The following is a 24,905-nucleotide window of genomic DNA, read 5'->3' as shown; positions in this document are numbered from 1 at the left end:
TAGTGGGCGGGGTGAAACACAGAGGGCATGGTCATAGCTGGGGCTGAGGTCAACAATGTCACTTGTTGCTGATTCCATGGGGTTGGTCGAAGTGGCGTCCTTCTCTACTTGCTTTTACACTTTGGATTGGTGCCAGGACACCAGCAGTGTTATTCCATATGATCCGACCTTGAGCAGTGCTGCAAGGCTCTCAATCCAATGAAGCCAATACCTATTTGTTTTGAAAAGTGTAGGGAAGAGTTTGATCCTCTGTCAGGTCATTGTCCTAGCTAGCAAGATTTCCTTTTTCTATATATCCTTATGACCATCACTGGGACAGAAAGTGGTGAGAGATCTGACATTTTTGAGTTGTCACCAGAACTAAAAGTGAGTATCTAAAATGGTACTTAGTACCACTTTGTAGAGGATTCCTTCTACTTCCTGTTGTACCACTTGGGTACAAAGTAAAGGGAAATCACCCAACAAAACACAAAGCAAAAGATAAACCTTTGATGTGATCAGTACCTATTTTTCTAGGTATTCCCCTATTACGTGGGAATTTCAATCCCCTTCCCCCCAAAAAAATTGGCAAAACCAAACTCTGTTTTGCCAAGACACACAACTTTCTGGCTATGATATCAGAACGGCAGTTGTATTACTTCTTTTTACGTATGTTATTGACATTATAAAAAAATAATAAAAAAAAACACCAAAAGAATGATAGAAATGAGTTTTATTTCGTAAAAAGTTAAAAAATGAATATAGTACAAAAATAAAGTTTGTAGAGAACTTTGGTTGCATAACACAAAAGAACCAAGACAACAACGGTATGTGAAATTTTAACATTCAGATAAGCAAATGGTTACAGCTTTATACCATTTTTGGAAGAAAACCATCACAAACTTTACCCTTTTTTTCCCAATAAAAGCTAGAATCAGAAATCCACAACCATCTGTCAGACGTTAAAAAAAAGGATAAAACTATTGGAATAAAGACTGTTTAAATTGTGTACTAAAATGTTCGTAAAAATACTAAAGTGGTGCAATTTGTGTGTCAGTCTTGTCATTTTTTGCCAATTTTTATATATCTATTTTTAACAGCCTTGCAATTTGTGACTTCAAAGAAAATACAAACTTTACATCTACTGTATGTTTAGGTTATTTATAAATCTCACTGTCAAAACCAATTAACATTACAGATGAGGAAAAATAGAATGATGTGATTCCATCTTTATACTACAAAAGTTTTGCTGGTAGCATTGTGTGACTGATGAGTGTTTCGTAAAGGGTTCAGTGGAGCAGTTCATGTAATACTTATCATCTGGATGTGTATACTGCTCAATGGATAGAGTCACATTGTTCTGTGTCTACACTGAGCTCTAGAGAGTGTATATTGACCAAGAGGACAACTGCATGGAAGGTCATTCAAAGTTCTGCATTGTCTTCTGCTGCTGCACAAGGTGAGAAGTTCCATGACTTGCCTGTACAGACCCTGTTTAAAGCCCCGTATACAAGTTGAGAAAATCGGACGAATGATCATCCTTTTTTTGCATGCTAGTCTCATATCGAAAGTGAAGAGGTTACTAAAGTTACGAAAATTCTCGTACGACAGAATAAAAATTTGGAAGTGATATAATGTATTTGTGGATGAAAACTACACTGGCTAAATGAAAATCATACGATCTGGTATTGTATGGCAAAAATTGTCATGCTTGTCTCTTCGAGTAATTTTGGACGATTGCTGTGTACTAATGATATTTAGGGGGAATGTACTGTATAGAATTTTAAAAACTTTTTTTCCATCATGTAAATATTAAATGGTAAGCTGGTGGTAAACTACCAGATCAACATCTTTTTCAAACTTACTTTATATCTCTGCTGTGAAAAAGTACTAGGGAACACAAAAGGTTAGGCTACCAAAACGCCTAAATGAATCAATGATCACTCCTTCCCCCTCTTCCAGCACAGACTGGTCCTTCTGGCTAAGCCAGCTACAAACAAGCTACCTACAAGTGAGCAGGCAGTGCTAGACTTTCTATCTAGAAAGACCAGTAGTTTGTACAAATGTTCATGAATGAACTCCAAATCAGATGTTTAAAAAAAGATGACCAAAAAGCATTAAACTTCCCCTTTTTAAATATGGTATAGCTGGAACTGATATTTTCCAACAAAAATGACATCTTGGTCAATAATTTTAAAGAGAAGAACTACTAACAATCATTTGGTTTGGTGCCTCATGATGCCGACAATGGCAACTATCAGCCAAAGGATGCCCATCAAAGTTGACCAAATGTCAAAAATCTCACTTTCTGTTTTCTTTGAACTGTCCAGCTTAAGTCAAGTTAACAGTTTGAAGAATGTAACCCTTGCGTAAATGTAAAATTTACATTAAAACCCATTGTTGATAGGCTGTGCGCACATCTCTAAACACAAGGCCAAACATTTTACAACCATATAAATTACGCATATTTTTGTAAAGGGAACTGGAAAAAAATGGATCAGGGTCATATCTATGTATTTAACTTGTAAAATATTCCATATTGAATGCCAATTTTATACTTTTGAGCTCTGTATGATTTAAAATCCTAAAACAAAAAGTAAAATGCAACCTCACATTTTTTTAGAACTCAATGGAATTTATGTTTTGTCACCTCTAATGGATGGCAGCAGAGCAGAAGAGGACGAAGAGTTATTTAATGACTACTGATGGTGAAATTGACATGAAACAGTTGAACACAAACCAGCCTAGATGGAGACTGGCAAGCACGTTCATAAAAATAGGAAAATTTTAGAGTCACATATTAAAAACAGAAACATAAAATAATGCTGTTGCAAAACATCTAGGAAATTCAAAGGGAAACATTTTGTAACCTTTTACACATCTCAGTACCAGAACAGATGTATGACGCAAGTCAATAAAAGGCTGTAATCTAAATTGGTAGTAGCATCATGAAAGTGAAAACCAATGCTAAATTTCATTGGTTCAACTTCTTGCTGAAATGAACAGTTGTTGGCTCTTAAGATAATCTAGGACCTATGAGCATATTCCATTAACACAAATGTAACAGAAAGAAGCATCAATGATATAACATGTAATTTAATGAAAGAAAAATATTTTTTCACAGCAAAGAATGAACATTCTTCATAGTAACATTTGCTAATGTTTAAACTTTGCTTGTTTTTCCCTGTTTTCTCTCACACCCAGGGGCGGACTGAAAATTCATGGGGCCCCTGGGCAATAGGGGATCATGGGGCCCGTGTCCTTGCCCAAACTCAAAAAAGCCTATGAAAAAGGTACTAGGGGCATCTCATGATGCCCCTACTGACCCCGGGCCCTCGGGCAGTGCCCGAGTTTCCGAATGGTCAGTCCGCCCCTGCTCACACCTAGCTTCACTATGATTAGACAGACCATACCAAACTCCTTTTGGAACTGAAAGACTCAGAATAGCCCCACAAGCCAAGGGACTACCATGTGGTACATATTTGATTGTTGATAGGATACTGTTTAATACTCTATACAGTACACTCAAAATGCATAAAAATATGCTAAAAAAACTTGCATTTTTTTAATATGAAGGCTGCCATTGCTGAGTTTCTTTTCCTTGACTGTTTTACAGACCCTTTGCCATCATACTTTGATTCACAGATCTGGAACAAGCATGCATGTCACATAAGTCAGAATGCATGCTTGTCCTGGGTGAGTGACTCAAAACAGTGAAGATAGATGACCTGCATGACAGCCAAGCAGTTTTAATTCACAGAATAAAAAAAATCAGCAAGGGCATCCTACATGGCTTTCTGATGCTTTTTTCCATGTTACCTTTCCTAGGCTGGTAATTGTAAAGACAATTCCAAATACGGAACCAGAAAAACAGCAGTTTTAGCTGAGTTGCACAAACAGATTGGCTGGTGCGTGTGGCACCTTTTGTGGACTTGTACCCCTAGCTGGCTTCTAACTCTAACAATTGTGTTTGTAAAATTATTTCGTTTGAAGCAACATTTTCAACAAATCAACCATGTCATCTACAGGACTAGTTTGCCACCAACCACCTTTATGCGTCGCCTGTAAAAGGGTAAAGAATGTGATTCGATAATTTGCTTTGCATCTGTCTCATGTGGCCCTTGAGAGCATGCTTCACTTTGGCACCATCAAAGAAGAGAAAATGCAATAAATAGGAAAAAAAACAGGAAACATTCATAACTGGACTGTAATAAATAGCAATAACTTAATTCTCAATAAATATCTCTTATATATTCATGTATCTGTGAGGATGCATGGCATCAAGTAGTCCGTTTGGCCTCATGGACCAATTACTAATGTACTGTCAAAGAAAAACAAAAAAAAGACAAATCTTCTGTAAACCCAAAATAGAAATTTATATAACCTGTGTTGAGTGGTTGATACATAAATGTTTGAAAACAGCCTTCAAAGAACAGACAGACCATAAATATGGACAGCCTTTCTAGGCCATAAGTGAGTTCATTAGATTTTATTAATTTACCTGCTCAGCTACAAGGTAATTTTAGAGGTCAATTCCACCTATTGTAAAAAAAAAAGGAATAAATGCACCCATAATGATTATTAAGAAAATGTGTATTTATTATTTTTTGCCGCAAATCTCTAAAGAAGTACAGACCTTCAATTCTGGGGCTGGTAGGAGTATCAATGGATTACAAGGATGGTGAGGTCACCACACTTGTGCTCAATTAAGAACTACAGGTCTCTCTGCAGATGGTACTTTCATTCTTTCGTTTTTTTCATTCATAGATTCCTGTAAATGAATGATATGGCCATGCGGACAGAACCATGCACAGCTGCACTGAATTTCAATATTAACAGGAGCCTGTGGGAAGAATATTAGGAGGAATCTGAAAGGGTGAAGGAGTCTGGTGGAGGGGGACTGCAAATTGTGACCATGTTCAGTATTATGCCCTTAATATGGGTGCACCGTGAAACGTTCTAAAAGGCGGACCTTACTTTTAAGGCTGCCTTTATTGGCTTCTCTTGGCTACTTGACTGGCTGTCATGATTATCCAATGAGGTTGAATAACTAAAAGTGTAGAATATTTTTAGCAAAATTAATGTCGTGTAACTATGCACCCTTTGAATAATAAATTATATGCAAGGGCAATAAAAAAACAGACAAAATGTTTTTTTGCAGTCAAGCGATTAGATGATAGCTTTGCCTTATTAGCTATGCTAAGTGAACATTTACTTTGCAAAGTGAAAATTCTCTACTTCATTAGTAAATCAACCCCAATTAAATAGAACTTAATACAGTTGCTGACCCAGAACAAGTAGCCATGTCAGTAATTCAAAATAAAAAAAAGTAGTGATTGATCACCAAACTGGAAAGTTACATACAAATATGGAGGTCAGCAATAGCAGTCTTCATTACTTCAAGTTACTATAAGGTGTAGCTGTATTTTTAGAGCAAACTAAATGTTACAAAAAGGAGAGGGACATTTGGAAGGTTTGCACTGCCCTTGTTTTTTTAGTTATGAGCTTTATCGTTATGAGCTTTATCGTATCTTTAAAGACCGATGTTATCATTTGCAGACTATGGCCATTAAGCACCATCTCCATCTGAACAAACACATCCTCATTGCATACAACAGCTTTACAGAGGATAAAGTACAACTAAAGGCAAAACGTTTTTTCATTTTGGATAGAGCAAGGGAGGATTATAACCCGTCAGGGTTTTTTTGGCCTATTGGGGAGATTTTCCTTTACTTCCTGTCCCATAGCCAAAACAGTGAGGGAAAGGAAATCACTCCAAAAGGAGGGATTCCCTGGTTGTCATCAGAGTCACCAGAACTAGTGTCTTCATTGGAAAATTGCCCCTCCATTACTGTTCTAGAGAAAACCCAAAATTTGGGATTTTCATTTACTTTCAGTTTTGATGATAACAGCAAACATGATAAATGGAGAGGGTGAATCTCTCTAATGGGGACACACACAGCATTAAGAGCATGGTGTGTTCTAATCCCTCTCCACTCTATCCAAAACTAAAAAAAGAAGTTTTGCCTTTAGTTATACTTTAATTTGTGGAAGAGTTTGGAGCTACTTTTGGGGATATTCTGAGACTCTACATGACAATTTGGGGGAGTTTATTTTTCTGTTTGAATGTCTAGTATGCTAGGGGTGTCAATTTTATGGGATGTTTATTTGATTATAGTAAAGTCAGAACCAACTACTTGGCTCAAATTTTTAAGATTTAAAGGATAAATTCACCTTTTAGACAAATATAATTAATGCACATTTTTTTGCAAGTAAAAAATGTGCATTTATTATTTTTATCCAAAGGAGCCTGGAAAGTATTGCACCAGCGATCAGTAGATCACTGATGGCCCTGCAGGTCTCCTGAAGACCTGTTAGAATATCTGCTTGCCGTACAGGATGTACAAGCAAACAGATATACTGACAGGAAGCTTTAATGAACTACCACGGTGCTGATAGTTCATTGAAAACCACAAGCCCACAGTTGCTAAGGCTGCCGGGACTTGTAGGCACTCATTCACAGAACGCCATGAAAGAGTGATGCGGCCATGTGGGTGGAGCCCCGCGCTGTGTTCAAATCTGACAAGATAGTACGAGGAGAAGTTTCCATGTACTGTCAGAGGGAGAAGGGGGGGGGGGTGCAACTGCAGCTATGGGTACGTTACATGTTCCACCCTGAAAATTGGTGGAACATGTAGCATTTGTTCCAAATGTGAACTTATGCTTTAAGCAAGCATTGGAATGCTTACTCTTGCCATCTACAGAACAGAATAAAATAGGTATCTACTAAATTTTCTAAAAATCTATGTAATATATATAGTAGAAGAGAGAGATTTTCTTTTTAAACAGACCTTTGCCTTGAGCATAATATTCAGTGTAATTTTTTTTGTCTCCTAAAACAGGTCCAAATCATCCCCTGACAAATGCGGTATGGTGTAGCATACTTAAAATGCCTTTTCTAATTTTGGTATTGAGTCTTAAGCCGGACATAGATGGATCAAACTTTGGCCAGTTCAGTAGAGACCAGCAGAATCCATGTATGGCCATAGCCATCGAATAGGAATGTTGGAAAACTTCTCACTCAAAGGAGGAGTCCCACTGTCAGAATACAATGTCTCAACAGGGAAGATTCTTCAATCCATCTAGCTTGTATGAATAGAGCAATCCAGTGATCATCTATGGCCACCTTCACAGTATACTGAAGTTTGAGCAGTTAAAACAGCCAGTGACAAAACAGTACTTCTGTCAACAGCATCATCAAGAGTCAACATGAACCTACTTTATGAATTAACTTGGTTGGAAGAAGAAATCTGCTGCTGATTGGGAGGAAATCCTTAACATTTTACTTCCTATGGCAAATAGAGTACACACTTTTCCAACAATAAAAGATTGTGTCTATCATTCTCTAATGTTCTGCATGAATGTCCTGGCCCATGTGGCTTTCAAGACCTGCAGTAATGTGCCTTTGATATTCCACTTGTGCCAGTCTCATAAAAGTCTATGGGGAAACCTTTCGTAAAAAGTAAGATCAAGGTGCAAGCTGAAGGTATTGTTGGTCAATTTGATCAGGAGTTTCAAGCGGCTAATTACAGGATGGGAGAACCAGTAGTAATTTATGCACTAAAAACTAATTTTGGTGCATAAAAAGTGAAAAAGTTATTTTCTCTAGGTAAATTAACTTAGTTTTGTCCTTAAATCAATTAGCGCTTGGGGGCTATGGAAAGTTACATACTTTTCTACACAAATCTAATAAATTTCATTGGTTGCTCTGGGTTAGACTCCAAATTAAATTATTAAAACTTGAAATCCATGTACCTCCTGCCTGCCAGTCCGGGGTTAAACAATACAAATCAACTCACATGGCTAAAAAACTGGAGTTTTTTTATGGTTTACAGTTATCTGAAGACTGTGTATTACCTAAAGTTCTGTTATAATAAGGATGTCAATGTACTTAAAGTGAACTGAATTAACATGTACTATCATAGCAAATATTTTAATTCAACCCCAAAATACAGAGCTAATGGATTATGTAATACACTTGTTTTGTTGTACAAAAAAATATAGAGGAAAAAAACCTGACATGCACGATGTATAAATGCCTGTGTTTAAAAGCTGGTTATTGACCTTTTCCAGTCAACACTGCTGGTGAGTCATATATATAATGGTGAAAACACAATCCTCCTACAAGAGCGCATGACTGGGCGCCACGGTTGCCATTTTTCCCCAGAGCCATTTCTAACTCTTACACTTGCAGGACAAATCCCTTAGTGGGTCGCCAGGATGGCACCATGCCCAGCTCTCCTTGGTCCTCTTCTCCATCCTTAACCTCAGGATACTGCAAAGGGAATCTTGATCCCTGATCCCTTCCTTTGTGTTACATCAGGAATGCGACACACTGCCAAGCGGCCCTCCACAAAATGAAAATCAAACACATCCACATTTCTTGGCGGAATGTTGTCTCAAGGTGTGGTAAACTAAATTGTCATCCAAGAAGGAGACATCATCATCGAATGCAATTGGCCTGCAACATGCTTGCTTTACCTTGTCATTAACCAACTTTTTCTTGATAGTCAAATTTTTGAGAATTTGGTCATAAGTGGTCTCTGGGGTACTGCAGGAGCCGCTGCAGTATCTAAATTTTAGTTCTTCCTTGGCTTCGTAGCCCAAACCCAAGTCTGTCACATTCAGGTGTATTTCCCGCAGGACACAGCCTTTGTTTTTACGCTTTTTATCTTTGCCTGATTTTTTACTGGAACTTTGAGTCTCTGCTGCAACAACGTGTCTCCCTCTGTCTCGCCGGGAGAGAGTTTGCTTGTTGGATGACCTTCGAAGTCTTTTTATGGTGTCTTGAATGAATTCCAACACATCGTCAACCTGATCTGGATAGTCATCAGGTATTTCAGCTGCATAAAAAAAAAAAATCCAAAAACAGCAGATTAGAATATGATGCCAGAAAAGCAAAATAAAATTCTGTCAACTATTGCCTTAAACTGAAGCTACAGGGCAAAGCAACAGGTTCACATTAATAGCTGCCCCATCAGCAGCACACATTCTTACCTTCCTACATTCTCCTGTCATTCTGTTCAGCTGACAAGAGCAAGATATATGCTTTTGGGGTATAGGGGAGCAGACAACTCACTCCCCTCCCTCCCATAAGAAAGTGCTGGTGCTTGGCGATTTTCCACTTTCATCCAACACTGTCATTAGGGGCAGTAAGAGAATGCTTAGCTCTATATAACCCCAGGTTCCATCTTGTAGGTTACACAAGGTTTACGCTTTGCTCCCTGTGCCAAAACATGTGCTGGATGGGTGAAGAGAAGGAAAGCACATAAAGATGGCAGGGCCACACCAACCAAATTGCACCCGTTATTTTGCTCTGCACTGGCAAAGCACAGATACAGTTGTGTCCAAAATTATTCAACCCCCAATGCTGTAAAGGGGTTTAGGGACTATAGTGTACATTTGGAATTGTATTCAGAATCAAATCCTACAAGGACGTTGTAACTACCCAAATGCAACTAAAATGACATCAATTGTTTATGTAATACAGTAGTAAATGGTTCTTATGTGGTTTCTTCATTGCCACAATTATTCAACCCCTTAAAGACTACCACTCTGAAGAACAGAGGTTCATACAGGTGCTTTCCATCAGGTATTGAAAACACCTGTGGATGTCACCGAGCAGCAATCAAGCATAATAAGCACCAATTAGGCAGCTTTAAAATGACTGTGATACTCAGCTCCTTCTAGACATTTACTGGTGTGGTTACAAACATGGTGAAGGCAAGAGAATGGTCCAGGAAGACAAGAGAAGAGGTGATTTCTCTTCACAGGAAGGGCAATGGCTATAAGAAGATTGCAAAGATGTTAAACATACCAAGAGACACCTTAGGAAGCATCATTCGCAAATTCAAGGCAAAGGGCACTGTTGAAACGCTACCTGGTCGTGGCAGAAAGAAGATGCTGACTTCGACTGCTGTGCGCTACCTGAAGCGTAGAGTGGAGAGAAGTCCCCGTGTGACTGCTGAGGAACTGAGAAAAGATTTGTCAGATGTGGGTACAGAAGTTTCAGCCCAGACAATAAGACGCACACTGCGTAATGAAGGCCTCCGTGCCAGAACTCCCAGGCGTACCCCCTTGCTGTCTCCAAAGAATAAGAAGAGTCGACTGCAGTATGCCAAAAGCCATGTGGACAAACCACAAAAGTTGTGGGATAGTGTTCTGTGGACTGATGAAACAAAATTAGAACTGTTTGGGCCCATGGATCAACGCTATGTTTGGAGGAGGAAGAACAAGGCCTATGATGAAAAGAACACCTTGCCTACTGTGAAGCATGGTGGAGGGTCAATCATGCTTTGGGGCTGTTTTGCTTCTGCAGGTACAGGGAAGCTTCAGCGTGTGCAAGGTACCATGAATTCTCTTCAGTACCAGGAGATATTGGATGGAAACGTGATGCAGTCCGTCACACACCTGAGGCTTGGGAGACGTTGGACCTTTCAACAGGACAATGATCCCAAGCATACCTCCAAGTCCACTAGAGCATGGTTGCAGAGGAAAGGCTGGAACATTTTGGAGTGGCCATCGCAGTCACCAGACTTAAATCCGATTGAGAACCTCTGGTGGGACTTAAAGAAAGCAGTTGCAGTGCGCAAGCCTAAGAATGTGACTGAACTGGAGGCCTTTGCCCATGAAGAATGGGCGAAGATACCCGTAGATCGCTGCAAGACACTTGTGTCAAGCTATGCTTCACGTTTAAAAGCTGTTATAACTGTAAAAGGATGCTGTACTAAGTACTAAGATTGAATGTCACTTGGGGGTTGAATAAAACTGATAATGCTGTGAGCACAGAAAAGACATTTGTGGTTATTTCATTATAACTGTTATGTTATATTTGTCTGACCTACAAGTGCCTCTTTAATGTAAATGTAAGCAAGATGACTGAATGATCAAAAGCAATGTCAAACTGGCCAAAACACTCAATTTCAGTGGGGGTTGAATAATTTTGGACACAACTGTATAATGAATGGCCAATTGATATAAAGAAATTGCTATAATGAGTGAAAACTACTGCAGTGTTTTGGAATCCCAGATTCTTTCAAGTCTTCATCATATTGCCAATAGTCCACATGGAAAATTCCCTGTAGAATACATTATGTATAAAATGAAACCTGATAAATGTTTGTCAGTGTTAGGGACTATGTGTTCTAGGTTTTTTGTGCCAATGTTTCAGCTCAGCTTTGTGCAGAATATGATCTGACAATGCCTAGAAAAATGGTGTGCAGATACCCAAATCAATAAGCCAGGTAGTTACATCCACAACTGATTATTCATCAAAGCCTACTTAAAACCAACAATGAAAGGAAAACCTTTTGCATGCTTGAGCTTTCAGTCCAGCAAAACCTTTTCACTGTGAGCTTGTAAAAATGCATTTGTTATAAGTGATTAGACATTTTTCATAAGTAAACACTACTCCACAGGCAAGTGAATGATGTATCTTATGACCTTTGTAGAAGTACCAGTGTACACCTTCATCACAGCACCATGCAGATTACTCAAAACAAGAAATAACTTGACTTTCACAAATGTGCTCTGGCCATGATTGTATTTAACTACTTCCCTTTGCCATGCTGCACTGTGGTTGCAACAAAGTGTATGAGCTCTTTAATCATCCTTCCCCAGGATACGGAGAAAATGGAAGAATAAGAGCTCATGCATGATGCTTCAAGGAGGAAACTGGAGCACACGGAGGAAAAAACCATACAAACATAGGCAGAACATGAACTGAACCCATGGCTTGCGGGCAAGTCAACAGAACTAACTTTTACTCACCTTATTACCAAAACTAAAAAGTACAGCAAAGCAGGCAACCATGTGCAACAAGTTAAAGAGTTGAGGTCAAATCACTCAGCATACAGCCCTGAAATGTTGTATTTGTTTTAATGCAATTTATGACATTACTGGCAAATGTTCTGTGTTTGACACAAGCAATGTAATGAAGACCACATGAGTACCATATTCCCGATGACTGATCCACATGACTTATGGCTATGTTTCCAATCTATCAATACATTCTACCATTAGCACAACTGTATCAAGTATTACTTGTTTTCTGTGACAAAGAGTGATAGGTCATTAAAATGTACCTGTTACAAATCTATAGTGGAGAGTTACCCCCCTACACACACACACACACGCACTTTTCTAGCAGCCATCTATTCTTCTTGCACAGGCCAGATCTCTTGCCTGTAAAATCTGCTTAGAAACGACTAGATATGAACTTGGGTGCACTAACCTTTTTTCCAAATGGCATATTTATAATGTCCAAAGTCAGGCCCAGAAATATACCCATCCTCTGCCATTTGCTTTCCCTGCTATTTGATGAGAGTTATACTGTGCTTTTGTGGTGTGGAATGCACTTCAGCATATGCAAATGGTGATTTTATGGTAAACCCGATTTGTAGGGTGTCAAAAGTATGGGCGATTTGGTACAGTGGTAAGTGGGACCAAAAGAAAAAGGTTTTCCACAGGAATCAATCACTGGTAAAACCAATGATTCACCTCTAGAAAAGCAAATGTGTGAGTGATCAGATGTGGCAACAATAACTTAGACTATATTATAAATGTGGCAAAATGTTGCTCTGGGCTGGAATGGTTTCTATTAATTATTATACATTGAGCATTGAAAGGATGATTTTCTTTATCCCCTCAGAGACCCCTGGTCTGTTGAGAGATTCCTGGTTTATCAGCAGAATTCTGAGAACACCCCTTGAACACGGAAATAACGGCAGCTTATGTTCAGGGATGTTCCAAGTTTATTAGACATTACTAAGATTATATAGGATACAGAAAAATAAGGGAGGGGGGAGCGAGTTTCAAAACTGTAACTTGTAAGTTTCCATCATGAGCTAACTACATGAAACATGACATATACATTTCTTAGTACAAATTGTTTTGGCTAGCTTTCTGAGAAATAACCAGACAAAGACATTGTCAGGGTCATGTTAGCTTCTGTTGATACATTCTTGAACAACTAAAACAGTTTCATTAAACTTCTAATATATCTGCAAAAAGCTAACTTAATACTTAAAATGACGTACAAATACAAATGGAGGTTATCTAGGTCCTTTCAAGCATCATCTCTTAAACTTCTATCATGTAACTATCTTGGCACCATAGTTTCTAAATTTTGCAGAAGACAAATTCACAAATCCCATCTAATACCTCAGACACAAAGTCTGCATGGAATTTTCTTTCCTCCAACAGGCCAAATATATCTTGGTAGGTTAAAGCTGAACTCCAGGCAGATACAAATCAAAACCAGTCCACATACCCCAGGCCTGATTTCTCTTTTCTGCTCCATGCTACAGACATCCTCTTCCCAACAATTCCTCTCTTACATCCAAAAATGGTCATCAGATCTTGGACTAGACTTGGAAACAGATGATTGGAGTCAAATATGGGAGACTGCTCAACTAATGTATTAGCGGTCAAGACCAACTTTAAGGTTATGATATGAAGGCATTTACTCCCAACTAGAATCACCCACTACGTTCTGAGCTACTGCACTCAGTGTGGCCAAATAGGAACTTTCCTTCACATATGGTATACCTGCCTGCAGTAAATTAGTTTTGGAAAGAGGTTTTCCAAATGATTTTGGAACTAGTAGATTCCCCAGTCCCTTTTACTATCTCAGCATGCCCTTCTAAATCTACTCCCCCCCTCCAGGCATTTCCAAACATGGCTTTAAGCTGCACCATGGCCAAGCAGACAATTGGTAAAGCCTGGAAAACACCTGCCCTCTCCTTGGGAGAAACCAAATCTAGGATCAGCTTAGTTCTTTTACACAATAAAACGAAGGCTAAACTTAATGATAAAATGGACAAGTTTCTTTCTTTCTGGCATCTGTGGATGTCACAATCTGATCAAGATCTTCTGGCTTTTTCAAAGGGTGAAGGCCTGATGTTGTTCCCTCACTGACCCTACTTCTACCACTAGCTCCATACTACATATGACAAATGTCCTTGTAACTCCTGCTTTCCCTTACTTTCCTTCCCACCTTTCTTCTTTGGTTGAAATTTCCATTATCTACCATATTTGTAAGCTAATCCAGTACCTATACTGAATACACTGATGACCACTGATTTTGACCTTAATGTTCTGTAACCTTTACCTTCAAGTCTTAATTGTTTCTGTACATTAAAAATGAAAATCAATAAAAAAAAGACCTAACACTAAAACTTATTGCATGTATTTTTTATTGCCAATAGTATACGCACTATGCCTGAGAGAAAGGGGCAACCTTAGATATGTAGCATGCAAAATATCAAAAATGATGTTGACAGGAGGAGAGAGCAGAGGGATGATTACCTTAGTCTCCTGCGGTCCATTCACAGTCTGGGGATTGAAAAGTGAGCATGCTATAGTTCTCAATTGCCATAGAAGTAGTGTGGTAGTGCAGTCTGCTCTAGTTCCATGTTACATCTCAGTACTGGTTAGACAGAAATACTGTACAAATGCTTTGATGGGTAGAACTGGTCCCACATAGGTATTTCATCTGTGTATTTGGGCTTATCACCATATTGGTTCTAGAGGTGTATGGGGTTCTGGGGACCTTCTGTGGCAGAAACCGGTGTAAATGGCGCTGTGTATTCCCAAAAGAACTGAATTTTACATTGTCAGTATAAAAATATGGGAAATAAAAGATTCATCCAGTAAGATAGAATGCTGTTAGTTATCTTCCTGGTGCCTCTGTATTACTTTGCATATTTCTCTGCTTAGGTTATTCAGATTTCATTAGCTCTCTGGAACAACTCAGCACATGCAGCCGACCAAGTCTCTGAATGACAGCAATGGCAGAACAGGTGCACTGCAGTCTACTTATTGACAAGACAGTGCAAAAGGCAATAGTAATGTACAGGGAAACACACCAACCAGAGTATAAGTTGCAGCAGTTATGCTAAGGAAAGATGTTTTGTGACTGAATACTACAACTTTGAGCAGTTTTACTCTGTTTGAGCAAGTCTGTACATTTACATGGCTTCAGAAAGTAGCAGAGTATTGTACCACATTAGCCATCGATTAATGCAGAAAGTTTGCAGCTTATGATGCCCTTCATTTTGCCCTGGCTACTTCCAACTTTATTTTAACTTTTTATATTATTGCTACCGAAGATGTGCCACTTGGTAACCCAACTCTGAGCTGGATAAGGGGTGGGACGTTTAGAAACAAGTATCTAGGGCTGTGGAACTGGGCATCCTGGCTAATCAAGACTTGTGGACAGAACATAGACAAGGAAGGCAGGGTGGGGAATTCCTGTGACTTCTAGCTAGCATATTGATAAGACTTGTCTAGGTGCCTAGCTGTTACATTAATGTTTAAGGCTTGCATTGTCATGGTTTTACTGGTTGCACATCTTATCTTATCTATGCTAATATCCCTAAGACGGGAATGTCCTCCTGGGTGTTAATAAAGAATTATTCCTTTGGTTTTACCTCAACATCTTGTCTGGTGTAAAGGGCTGACATTAGCTATTGGTCTGCTAGAAGGGTTTGGAGGGCTGAAGACACGGTTTGATGGAGGCACCCCACCAGTGCCAGGCGGTCCGTCACATACCCTTACACTGGGGTCCCCTGCATTGCAAGGGTTACATGTGCATGATTTCATTATTTCTACGGGATAGAGAAAGAGGCCTTTTGCACATGGATGTAATAGTTTACTTATGTTTATACTCAAGATCTTGTTGATGGAGAGATCCTGAGTAAGGCTATGTTCACATGGTTACAACATTTTAACAATTTTACAACATTGTTTTCAATGGCGTATGTGTAGACACATGCCACAGATGCAGATTTTTGGATTCTGTTTTACAGATCTGAACACAATGCATGTTTACGCACCTGTGAGAATGTCTTAATTGAAAACAGTGCAGCTGCATTCATAACCATAAAAAAAATGTTTGCAAAATGCATTTTTTTTACTGCCGTGTGCATGAGCAAACAACATGTGTCCCTGGAAATAGGTATCCATTAATATATTTCTGTGTTTAATTTTAAGCAATTACATAAATTACTTCTTTGGTCCGTTAGAGTCAAGTCTTTACTGAGATTTTAGAGTGACTGTGACAAATGTAAAAAGTATTTATATACAATGTAGGGGATCCAATATAATGTGGAACATGGTGTACTGTGGCCACTCTAATTAAAGTAAATCTATAAAGTACGCCTGGAAGTGGTTTTAGACTGTTGCATCTATGCAATGTAGCAATATACAACATAGGAGATCCAGTATATTGAGGAACAGGGTGTACTATGGCCATACCAATGGAAGTGAATCTATAAAGTATACCTGGAAAAGATTTTAGCCTGTTGAAGCTATGCACAAGGTCCTCTGTTCCATGGGAAAGGTGAGTGCGATTGTAGATCTGTAGGGGTCACTCTATGGCTTTTGTCTCAGCCCATAGTCAGAGTCCAGTCCCGAGGCGTGTGTCATCACCAGACAACTTTGCAAGTCAAATGAATGGATGATGATAGTTCAAATAATAGTCAGCTCACGTATCACCAGGAGCTTTCCTGTACATAGGCAGCATACAAATGCGGATCAAGTTATTTCCGTGTCCTTTTCTTACTCAATGGGGTTTATTAATAGAATAGAAAGTTAATTTATGCTTCTGAACCTGTGCTCACTTTAAATACCCAATTGCTTGCTGGAGAATAAAGAAAAAAATAGGGTAAAGAGGGCAAAAAAATGGTGTTGGCTTAAATATTTCTCTTGCACATGATTGGATGATTGAAGTAAACTCAACTTCACTGGGCTATGGGAACATTCTACTTTCTTTACAAAATCAGTTCTAATGTTCAGTTCACTCCTTATTAAACCCTTGTGGAGGAAAAAAACATATGTAGCAGGATACTTTATATAGTTCCTTGATGGCTGTTCCCTTTTTGTGTGTCATTTCAGCAAACCGAACCATTCCAATTTCTGTGCATTGTACTTCCACCTATGGGGTGGCTACATTGCCTTGCAGAGTCTTCATCAGACCCCAGCATTGCTAGTCTGATGTGCAAGTGTGGCCACCCTGCCGTCAGAGGTGTCTACTAAATGTACCCTTACACGTCCTTACACGCACATGAACTTTAATGACATCCCAGTCTTAGTCCGTAGAGTTCAATATTGAGTTGGCCTGCCCTTTGCAGCTTTAACAGCTTCAGAGAAGCTTTGAGAAGGCCTGGCTTGCAGTCTCGGGTCTAATTCATCCCAAAGGTGTTCTATTGGGTTGAGGTCCAGACTCTGTGCAGGCCAGTCAAGTTCCTCTCCCCTATACTCACACACTCATGTCTTTATGGACCTTGCTTTGTGCACTGGTGTACAGTCATGTTGGAACAGGAAGGGTGGCAAGCTGTTCCCACAAAGTTGAGAGAATTAAATTGTCCAAAATGTCTTGCTATGCTGATGCTATAAGCATTCCCTTCACTGGAACTAAGGGGCCAAGCCCAACCCCTGAAAAAAACAACCCCACACCATAATCCCCCCTCCACCAAACTTTACACCTGGCACAATGCAGCTAGGCAAGTACTGTTCTCCTGGCAACCGCCAAACCCAGACACATCCAATGGATTGCCAGACAGAGAAGCGTGATTCGTCACAACAGAGAACACATCTCTACTGCTCTAGCATCCAGTGGCAGCGTGCGTTGCACCACTGCATCTGAACTTTGCATTGCACTTGGTGATGTAAGGCTTGTATGCAGTTGCTTGGCCACGGAAACTCATTCCATGAAGCTCTCTACGCACTGTTGTGCTAATCTGAAGGCCATACAAAGGTCAGAGGTCTTTAGCTATTGACTCTGCAGACAGTTAGGGACTTCTACGCACTGTGCGCTTCAGCATGCGCTGACCCCACTCTGTCATTTTATGTGGCCTACCACTTCATGGCTGAGTTGCTGTTGTTCCCAGTCGCTTCCACTTTGTTATAATACCACTAACAGTTGACCGTGGAATTATTTTATTATTATTATACCGGATTTATATCACGCCACCAGTTTGCTCAGCGCTTTACAATATAACGGGAGACAATACAAGAACAATACAGGGCAATACAAGAGGGTTAGGAGGGCCCTGCTCCTTGGAGGAATATTTAGTAGCAAGGAAATGTCACAGATGGACTTATTGCACAGGTGGCAACCTATCACAGTACCACGCTTGGAGTCACTGAGCTCCTGAGAGCGACCCATTCTTTCACAATTGTTTGTAGAAGCAGTCTGCAGGCCTAGGTGCTTGATTTTATACCCCTGTGGCCATGGAGGCGATTGGAACACCTGAATCCAATGATTTGGAGGGCTGGACCAATACTTTTGGCAATATAATGTATCTTGATGTGCTGATGCTCTGAGCTGACATGCACAGGCAGCAAAGCCCTGCATTCCAACACAAACTAACAAGCCTCCTGTTTAAAAGCTTGTCCCACTACACAATGGGGTTGATTTACTAAAGATAAATAGGCTGTGCACTACAAGTGCAGTTGCTCTAGATCTGAGGGGAAAATGCAAGGAAAATAAAAAAACAGCATTTTTGCTTACACATGATTGGATTAAAGAAATCAGCAGAGCTTCACCTCACTGCAGAGCTTCTCTTCAGATATAAAGCAACTACTTGCAGTGCACAGTATATTTAAGTGGATATAAAGTCTACACACCCCTGTTACAATGTTAGGTTTCTGTGATGTAAAAAAATTAGACAAAGATAAATCATTTCAGAACATTTTTCATCTTTAATGTAACCTATAAACTCTACACCTCAATTGAAAAACTGAAATCTTTTAGGTGAAGGGAAGAAAAAATAAACTAAAATAATATGGATGCATACGTGTGCACACCCTGAAACTAATACTTTGTTGAAGCATCTTTTGATATTATTATTACCACACTGTCTTTTTGGGTATGAGTCTATCAGCATGGCACATCTGGACTTGGCAATATTTGCCCGCTCTTCCTTGCAAAAACACTCCAAATCTGTCAGATTGCAAGGGCATCTCCTGTGCACAGCCCTCTTCAGATCACCCAACAGATTTTTGATCGGATTCAGGTCTGGGCTCTGGCTGGGCCATTCCAAAACTTTAATCTTCTTCTGGTGAAGCCATTCCTTTGTTGATTTGGATGTATGCTTTGGGTCGTTGTCATGCTGAAAGATGAAGTTCCTCTTCATGTTCAGCTTTCTAGCAGAAGCCTGAAGGTTTTGTGCCAATATTGGCTGGTATTTGGAACTGTTCATAATTCCTTCTACCTTGACTAAGGCCCCAGTTCCAGCAGAAGAAAAACAGCCCCAAAGCATGATGCTGCCACCACCATGCTTCACTGTGGGTATGGTGTTCTTTTGGTGATGTGCAGTGTTGTTTTTGCGCCAAACATATCTTTTGGAATTATGGCCAAAAAGTTCAACCTTGGTTTCATTGGACCATGACACATTTTCCCACGTGCTTTGGGAGACTTCAGATGTGTTTTTGCAAACTCTAGCCGGGCTTGGATGTTTTTCTTCATAAGAAAAGGTCTCCGTTTATATAGCCCAGACATATGAAGAATACGGGAGATTATTGTCACATGTACCACACAGCCAGTACTTGCCAGATATTCCTGCAGCTCCTTTAATGTTGCTATAGGCCTCTTGGCAGACTCCCAGACCAGTTTTCTTCTCATATTTTTATCAATTTTGGAGGGAGGTCCAGTTCTTGGTAATGTCACTGTTGTACCATATTTTCTCTACTTGATGATGACTGTCTTCACTGTGTTCCATGGTATATCTAATGCCTTGGAAATTCTTTTGTACTCTTCTCCTGACTGATACCTTTTAACAATGAGATCCCTCTGATGCTTTGGAAGCTCTCTGCAGATCATGGCTTTTGCTGTAGGATGTGACTAAGAAAATGTCAGGAAAGACCTACTAAAACAGCTGAACTTTATGTGGGGTTACTCATTGGCACTTTAAATGATGGCACGTATGTACTGACTCCTATTTAACATGATTTTGAATGTGATTGCTTAATTCTGAACACAGCTACATCCCCAGTTATAAAAGAGGGTGTGCACACTTATGTAACCACATTATTTAAGTTTTTTTAGGTTTACTCCCCCCCCCCCAAAAAAAAAAAAGATTTCAGTTTGTTTTTCAATTGAGTTGTACAGTTTATAGGTCACATTAAAGGTGGAACAAGTTCTGAAATGATTTATCTTTGTCTCATTTTATTACATCACAGAAACCTGACATTTTAACAGGGGTGTGTAGACTTTTTATATCCACTGTACCTTTAGTAAATCAACCCCATTGTATACACAAAGCCTTCCAAAAAGGAAGCAATTTACATGTCATGCATTGCAATACAAAAAAGCAAGGGGTTCAACCTATGATTTAGGACAATGGACAGAGCCATGAAAATCACCTTTATGTTCTCATAACCAACTTTGCATCTAGGACTGCTGATTTATTACACAGATGCAGCACAGATAAACCCTTGCTTTTTGCATTGATGTAAGAACCATTACATTTTAGAAAATTCATTCCAAAGCAATTTTCAGAGTACATAAAATATAGAACAGTTTTTTCCTTCAAGGATTACATATTGGAACAATGTGACCAGAAGCGAAATAAACTATCGGTATGTTAAATTGTAGATAATGTGGAGACCATGCAAATGCCATACAGAGAATAGGGTTGGTTTTCAAGAGAAGGGAATGCTCATTTTACAAAATGAATATTCACTAAGCTTAGTGGATATAGTAAAGTTGTGAATGCCCAATCATGTGCAGGGAATAGTGACATTAAAATGGAACTGCACTGTATCGGAGCACCACAAACCAGAAATGCTATTTAATTCATTGTCAATATTCAGAGTAAATAACACAAAAAACAGCGCAAAAATTAAATACATAAAAATAATCACAAATAAATAAATGTCCGTGCAAAAATATATATATAATATTTCAAACATAAGTCCTTATTTTCCCAAAAGGATTTTCAAAACAATGTTTCAAAATGTGCTTCCACCTAATCACCACGTGAAGAATAATATTGACCGCACTCACCAGATGGAGGTGAATAATAAGCCTCATAGGATATAAGGGATCCTATAGCCCCTCAGGAGGAACTCAAATCGCCTTCACCCTGCTTAGATACAGCAATCGACTCCACTCTACTTCTCCATGGAATCCTCAATAGTGTGCAAGGAAAGAAAGGCTACATAGTGTAATACTGCCACTCAATACCATATAAATCCATAGAATAAGGACACTCACATGTTTCAATAAAATAACAGGCCTTGTTTAATAGCCTCAAGACCTTGGTCTTGAAAACGCCCTGTGGGTGGGGCGAAATGCATTGATGCACTTCTGGTCTGCTGTCTTCTTGGCCTACGTCACTTCTGGTATTTGGAACGCACGCCGACTTTTGCGGTTCAAGCAGCCATTTTTGAGGTGGAAAGCTGGTCATCCTCTACAGTGATCCTTAAAGCGTGAGATCCCTATATTTACAATTTGGAAACTTGTTCCTTTGAAGCCTTTGAGGCTATTAAACAAGGCCTGTTATTTTATTGAAACATGTGAGTGTCCTTATTCTATGGATTTATATGGTATTGAGTGGCAGTATTACACTATGTAGCCTTTCTTTCCTTGCACATTATTGAGGATTCCATGGAGAAGTAGAGTGGAGTTGATTGCTGTATCTAAGCAGGGTGAAGGTGATTTGAGTTCCTCCTGAGGGGCTATAGGATCCCTTATATCCTATGAGGCTTATTACTCACCTCCATCTGGTGAGTGCGGTCAATATTATTCTTCACGTGGTGATTAGGTGGAAGCACATTTTGAAACATTGTTTTGAAAATCCTTTTGGGAAAATAAGGACTTATGTTTGAAATATTATATATATATTTTTGCACGAACATTTATTTGTGATTATTTTTATGTATTTAATTTTTGCGCTGTTTTTTGTGTTATTTATTATTGGTGGTTTTCACTGGTGCACAGCTGCATAATTGTATACTTTCTTTGATTGGCGCTGGGATTTTTTTTTAGTTTGAATATTCAGAGTAAACTCACCCATCCATCCATGTCTCTATGTTTTCTTTTGCTGAGAAATAATTTTGAAAAACACCCCCTAGCATTTCAGGCAGTGGCCATCTTGAGTAAGGGCAGATGATTCATGTAGCATTTACTTCCTGGAATCCATCTGTCCTTAGCACAGGCATTGTCTGAGCTGAGAACCCCCCCTTAAGACTTCTGGGATGTATGACATCATTTCCCTAGGCAGGAAACCAGGAAGTAACTGAAGAAATGTAAAAAAAAAGTTTAAAACTAGTAAATATGATATGCTTTCCTATCTATTTACTAATGTTAACAACATAAGGATTAAAAATAGTCAATGTTGTTTGAGAAAGCAACGTTCCACTTTAAAAAAGGAGGATTTATGCTCATAATTACTTAATTGAATGCCATTTCTCCATATGTGGTTCATGCTCCTGTCATAGTGCTTTACTCCTTATGAATGCTGTAGATTTGACTGTAAACCAAATATTGTTTTGTAATGGAAATTGTTTAGGTCAGCTTGGCCCAAACTATTTAAAGTAGCATTAAACGTGGCATTCTACTTTAAAAACAAGGCACTTCTTGTTTATCGGATTTTAGAATATATTTATATTTTTAAATAACTGTTAAAATAGACAAATGGTAATTGAGCCACCAACAGCTTCCTCTAATATATACAGATGATCTAGTATGTACAGTGGGGCAAAAAAGTATTTAGTCAGCCACCAATTGTGCAAGTTCTCCCACTTAAAAAGATGAGAGAGGCCTGTAATTGGCATCATAGGTAGACCTCAACTATCAGAGACAAAAACTTGGGGAAAGAAAATGAGCACAAAAGTTGGATTCTTGCCAACAGCAACCAATCAAATTTCAGATTTATAGAATATAAAGCCTGATTTTAGCCAAAGGTTTTTGTTTTTATTATGGATAGTGAAAGGTTTATATTAGCATTTGTTATTGCTATTAGTCATCCGAGTGGGGACCCCTCCCCCAATACCTGTGATACCAGGACCAGAATGAAGGGAAGGGGCTTAACAAGCTAAAAGGGCACAGAACCAATAAAGTTCAGATTCTAACCACTACTCATTTGCCTCTTAGTTTATGTTGCTGCTCCAATTGGATAATAATTCCACCATTTCCTGTCCCTTTTTCACTGGAACTGGAACAGGAAGTGATTGGAAATATCCACAAAAACACACAGACAGTAATGAGGACATGAGAAATGTTCCAACCATTTCTTTTGGAAGGATTTGGGCTTCCAGCCACCTTCACTGTGAGGCCCTGCCCTTTGCAGTGAAAATGCTCGCTCTTCTTACAATGCACATGCACCGCGTCCTACATTTCTATGGATGTGCTGTATTCATTGCAGCCTCCGGCTTTCCAGTGAAGTATGGCTCACCCAAAATGAATGGGGCCACAGAACAAATGTGCCAAAAAAAAGAGGACCTGGTGGGATGTTTTTCATTGAAAGTCTGTACAGTGCCAGGTAGGACCATACAGTGAAGATCACCAACACTCAGGGGCATAGGGCAACTGTACGGAAGGTAAAATTGTCTTTTGAACATAATTATGAAAGGTACAGTTGTCCACAAATTCTAAATGGTGACAAAGCCAATTTTGTGCTCATTCTATTATCGAGTTTTACCAAATAAGCCCCACAAAAGGGATACAAAGTTATGGCAGTGGAGCTCCTCCTGGTATCTCAGCCAGAATTTAGCTGCTATTTCATGGAATTCCATCAACTGTCAGAGAATCACACATAATAAAAATTGAAAGCCTAAAGCTGCGAACAGCTCTGAATACCTCAATATCAGATGTCATCTTGTGCACAGTGATACAAGTTCATTCCATGTGTTGCTGAGGGAGGTATGCTTCACTAGATTCCACACTTCAGGTGCTGTCAGGAAACTTAGAAGAGCATCATGTATGCTGTATGTATTTCCTTCATCGCTCCTTTAAATGACTGAATATTCTTGTGAAATTTAGCAAATACCCAATGTCTTTATTGCTATTTCAATTGCCTTCAACAAATTTAATAGCATCCAAATGATCTGGAATATTTGATTGCCTCACTTCTTATGAAATCATCAGCTTCTGATTACCATTTGTTACTGAGATCAGTCAGACCCAAATGAGTAAACAATCAAACTAAATGGTCAAGCAAATAAAAATGATGCATTTATGCTCAACAGAAGATCAATTTGACTGCTACAAAATGGATAGATGACTCTAGAATGAGCAACTGATGACTGATCCCAGATGATCACCATTGTTACATGAGATCAGGCCAGCTCAAAGTATATCTGTTCAGTGCAGGGGCCGACTGACCATTTGGAAACTCGGGCACTGCCCTAGGGCCCGGGGTCAGTAGGGGGCCCCATGAGATGCCCCTCGTACCTTTTTCATAGGCTTTTCTGAGTTTGGGCAAGGACACAGGGGCCCAATGATCCCCTATTGCCCAGGGGCCCCATGAGTTGTCAGTCCGCCCCTGGTTCGGTGTGTACACTTGGCTAACATGATCTTACATTTCATGTCACAGTCATTATATGGCTACCCACAGACGTAAAATTGTGCTCACCAGATGTGTGAATGATAACCAAGATTGAGTACTAGCCAATCAACATTTCCATTATGAAAAAGATGCTTTATAGCCATGTTTCTCAAGTAATGGGTAGCGACCAGGGCCAGACTGGGCCACGGGCAAATGCCCCCCAGGCCTCTCTAATGCCCCAGTAAAACGTCCGGTGCCCTGACAACATAGCTTAATAAAAAAAAACACCGGCTGCAGGTACAACCGGACTTAATATTTGTATTATTGCGGCCAGCCAGTACCATTAAGGTGATATGCACACTGCACTTGCAA

General features: G+C 39.4%; 1 protein-coding gene across 2 annotated transcripts in view; it reads right to left on the bottom strand.

Annotated features, from left to right (window-relative positions):
- Positions 1-695: 695 nt before the first annotated feature.
- Positions 696-24,905, bottom strand: part of GDNF (glial cell derived neurotrophic factor) — a 105,725-nt gene continuing 81,515 nt past the window's right edge. Inside the window, exons 3-4 of one of the 2 annotated variants that reach the window (XR_016314376.1) lie at positions 4,952-8,882; positions 696-4,911 (exon numbers count right to left, since the gene is read on the bottom strand). Coding sequence is in view for 1 of the 2 variants with exons in the window: in XM_089687831.1 (XP_089543957.1) it covers positions 8,404-8,882 (479 nt within the window). In the remaining variant the exon portion in view is untranslated. Of the gene's footprint in view, positions 8,883-24,905 lie in introns of both variants that reach the window. The other variant, XM_089687831.1, reaches the window with a different exon arrangement.

Source organism: Staurois parvus, unplaced genomic scaffold (genome assembly GCF_062004578.1).
Source record: "Staurois parvus isolate SC_StPar_1 unplaced genomic scaffold, SC_StPar_1.0 ptg000438l, whole genome shotgun sequence".
NCBI lineage: Eukaryota > Metazoa > Chordata > Amphibia > Anura > Ranidae > Staurois > Staurois parvus.
This window is presented reverse-complemented; position numbering and strand designations above follow the sequence as displayed.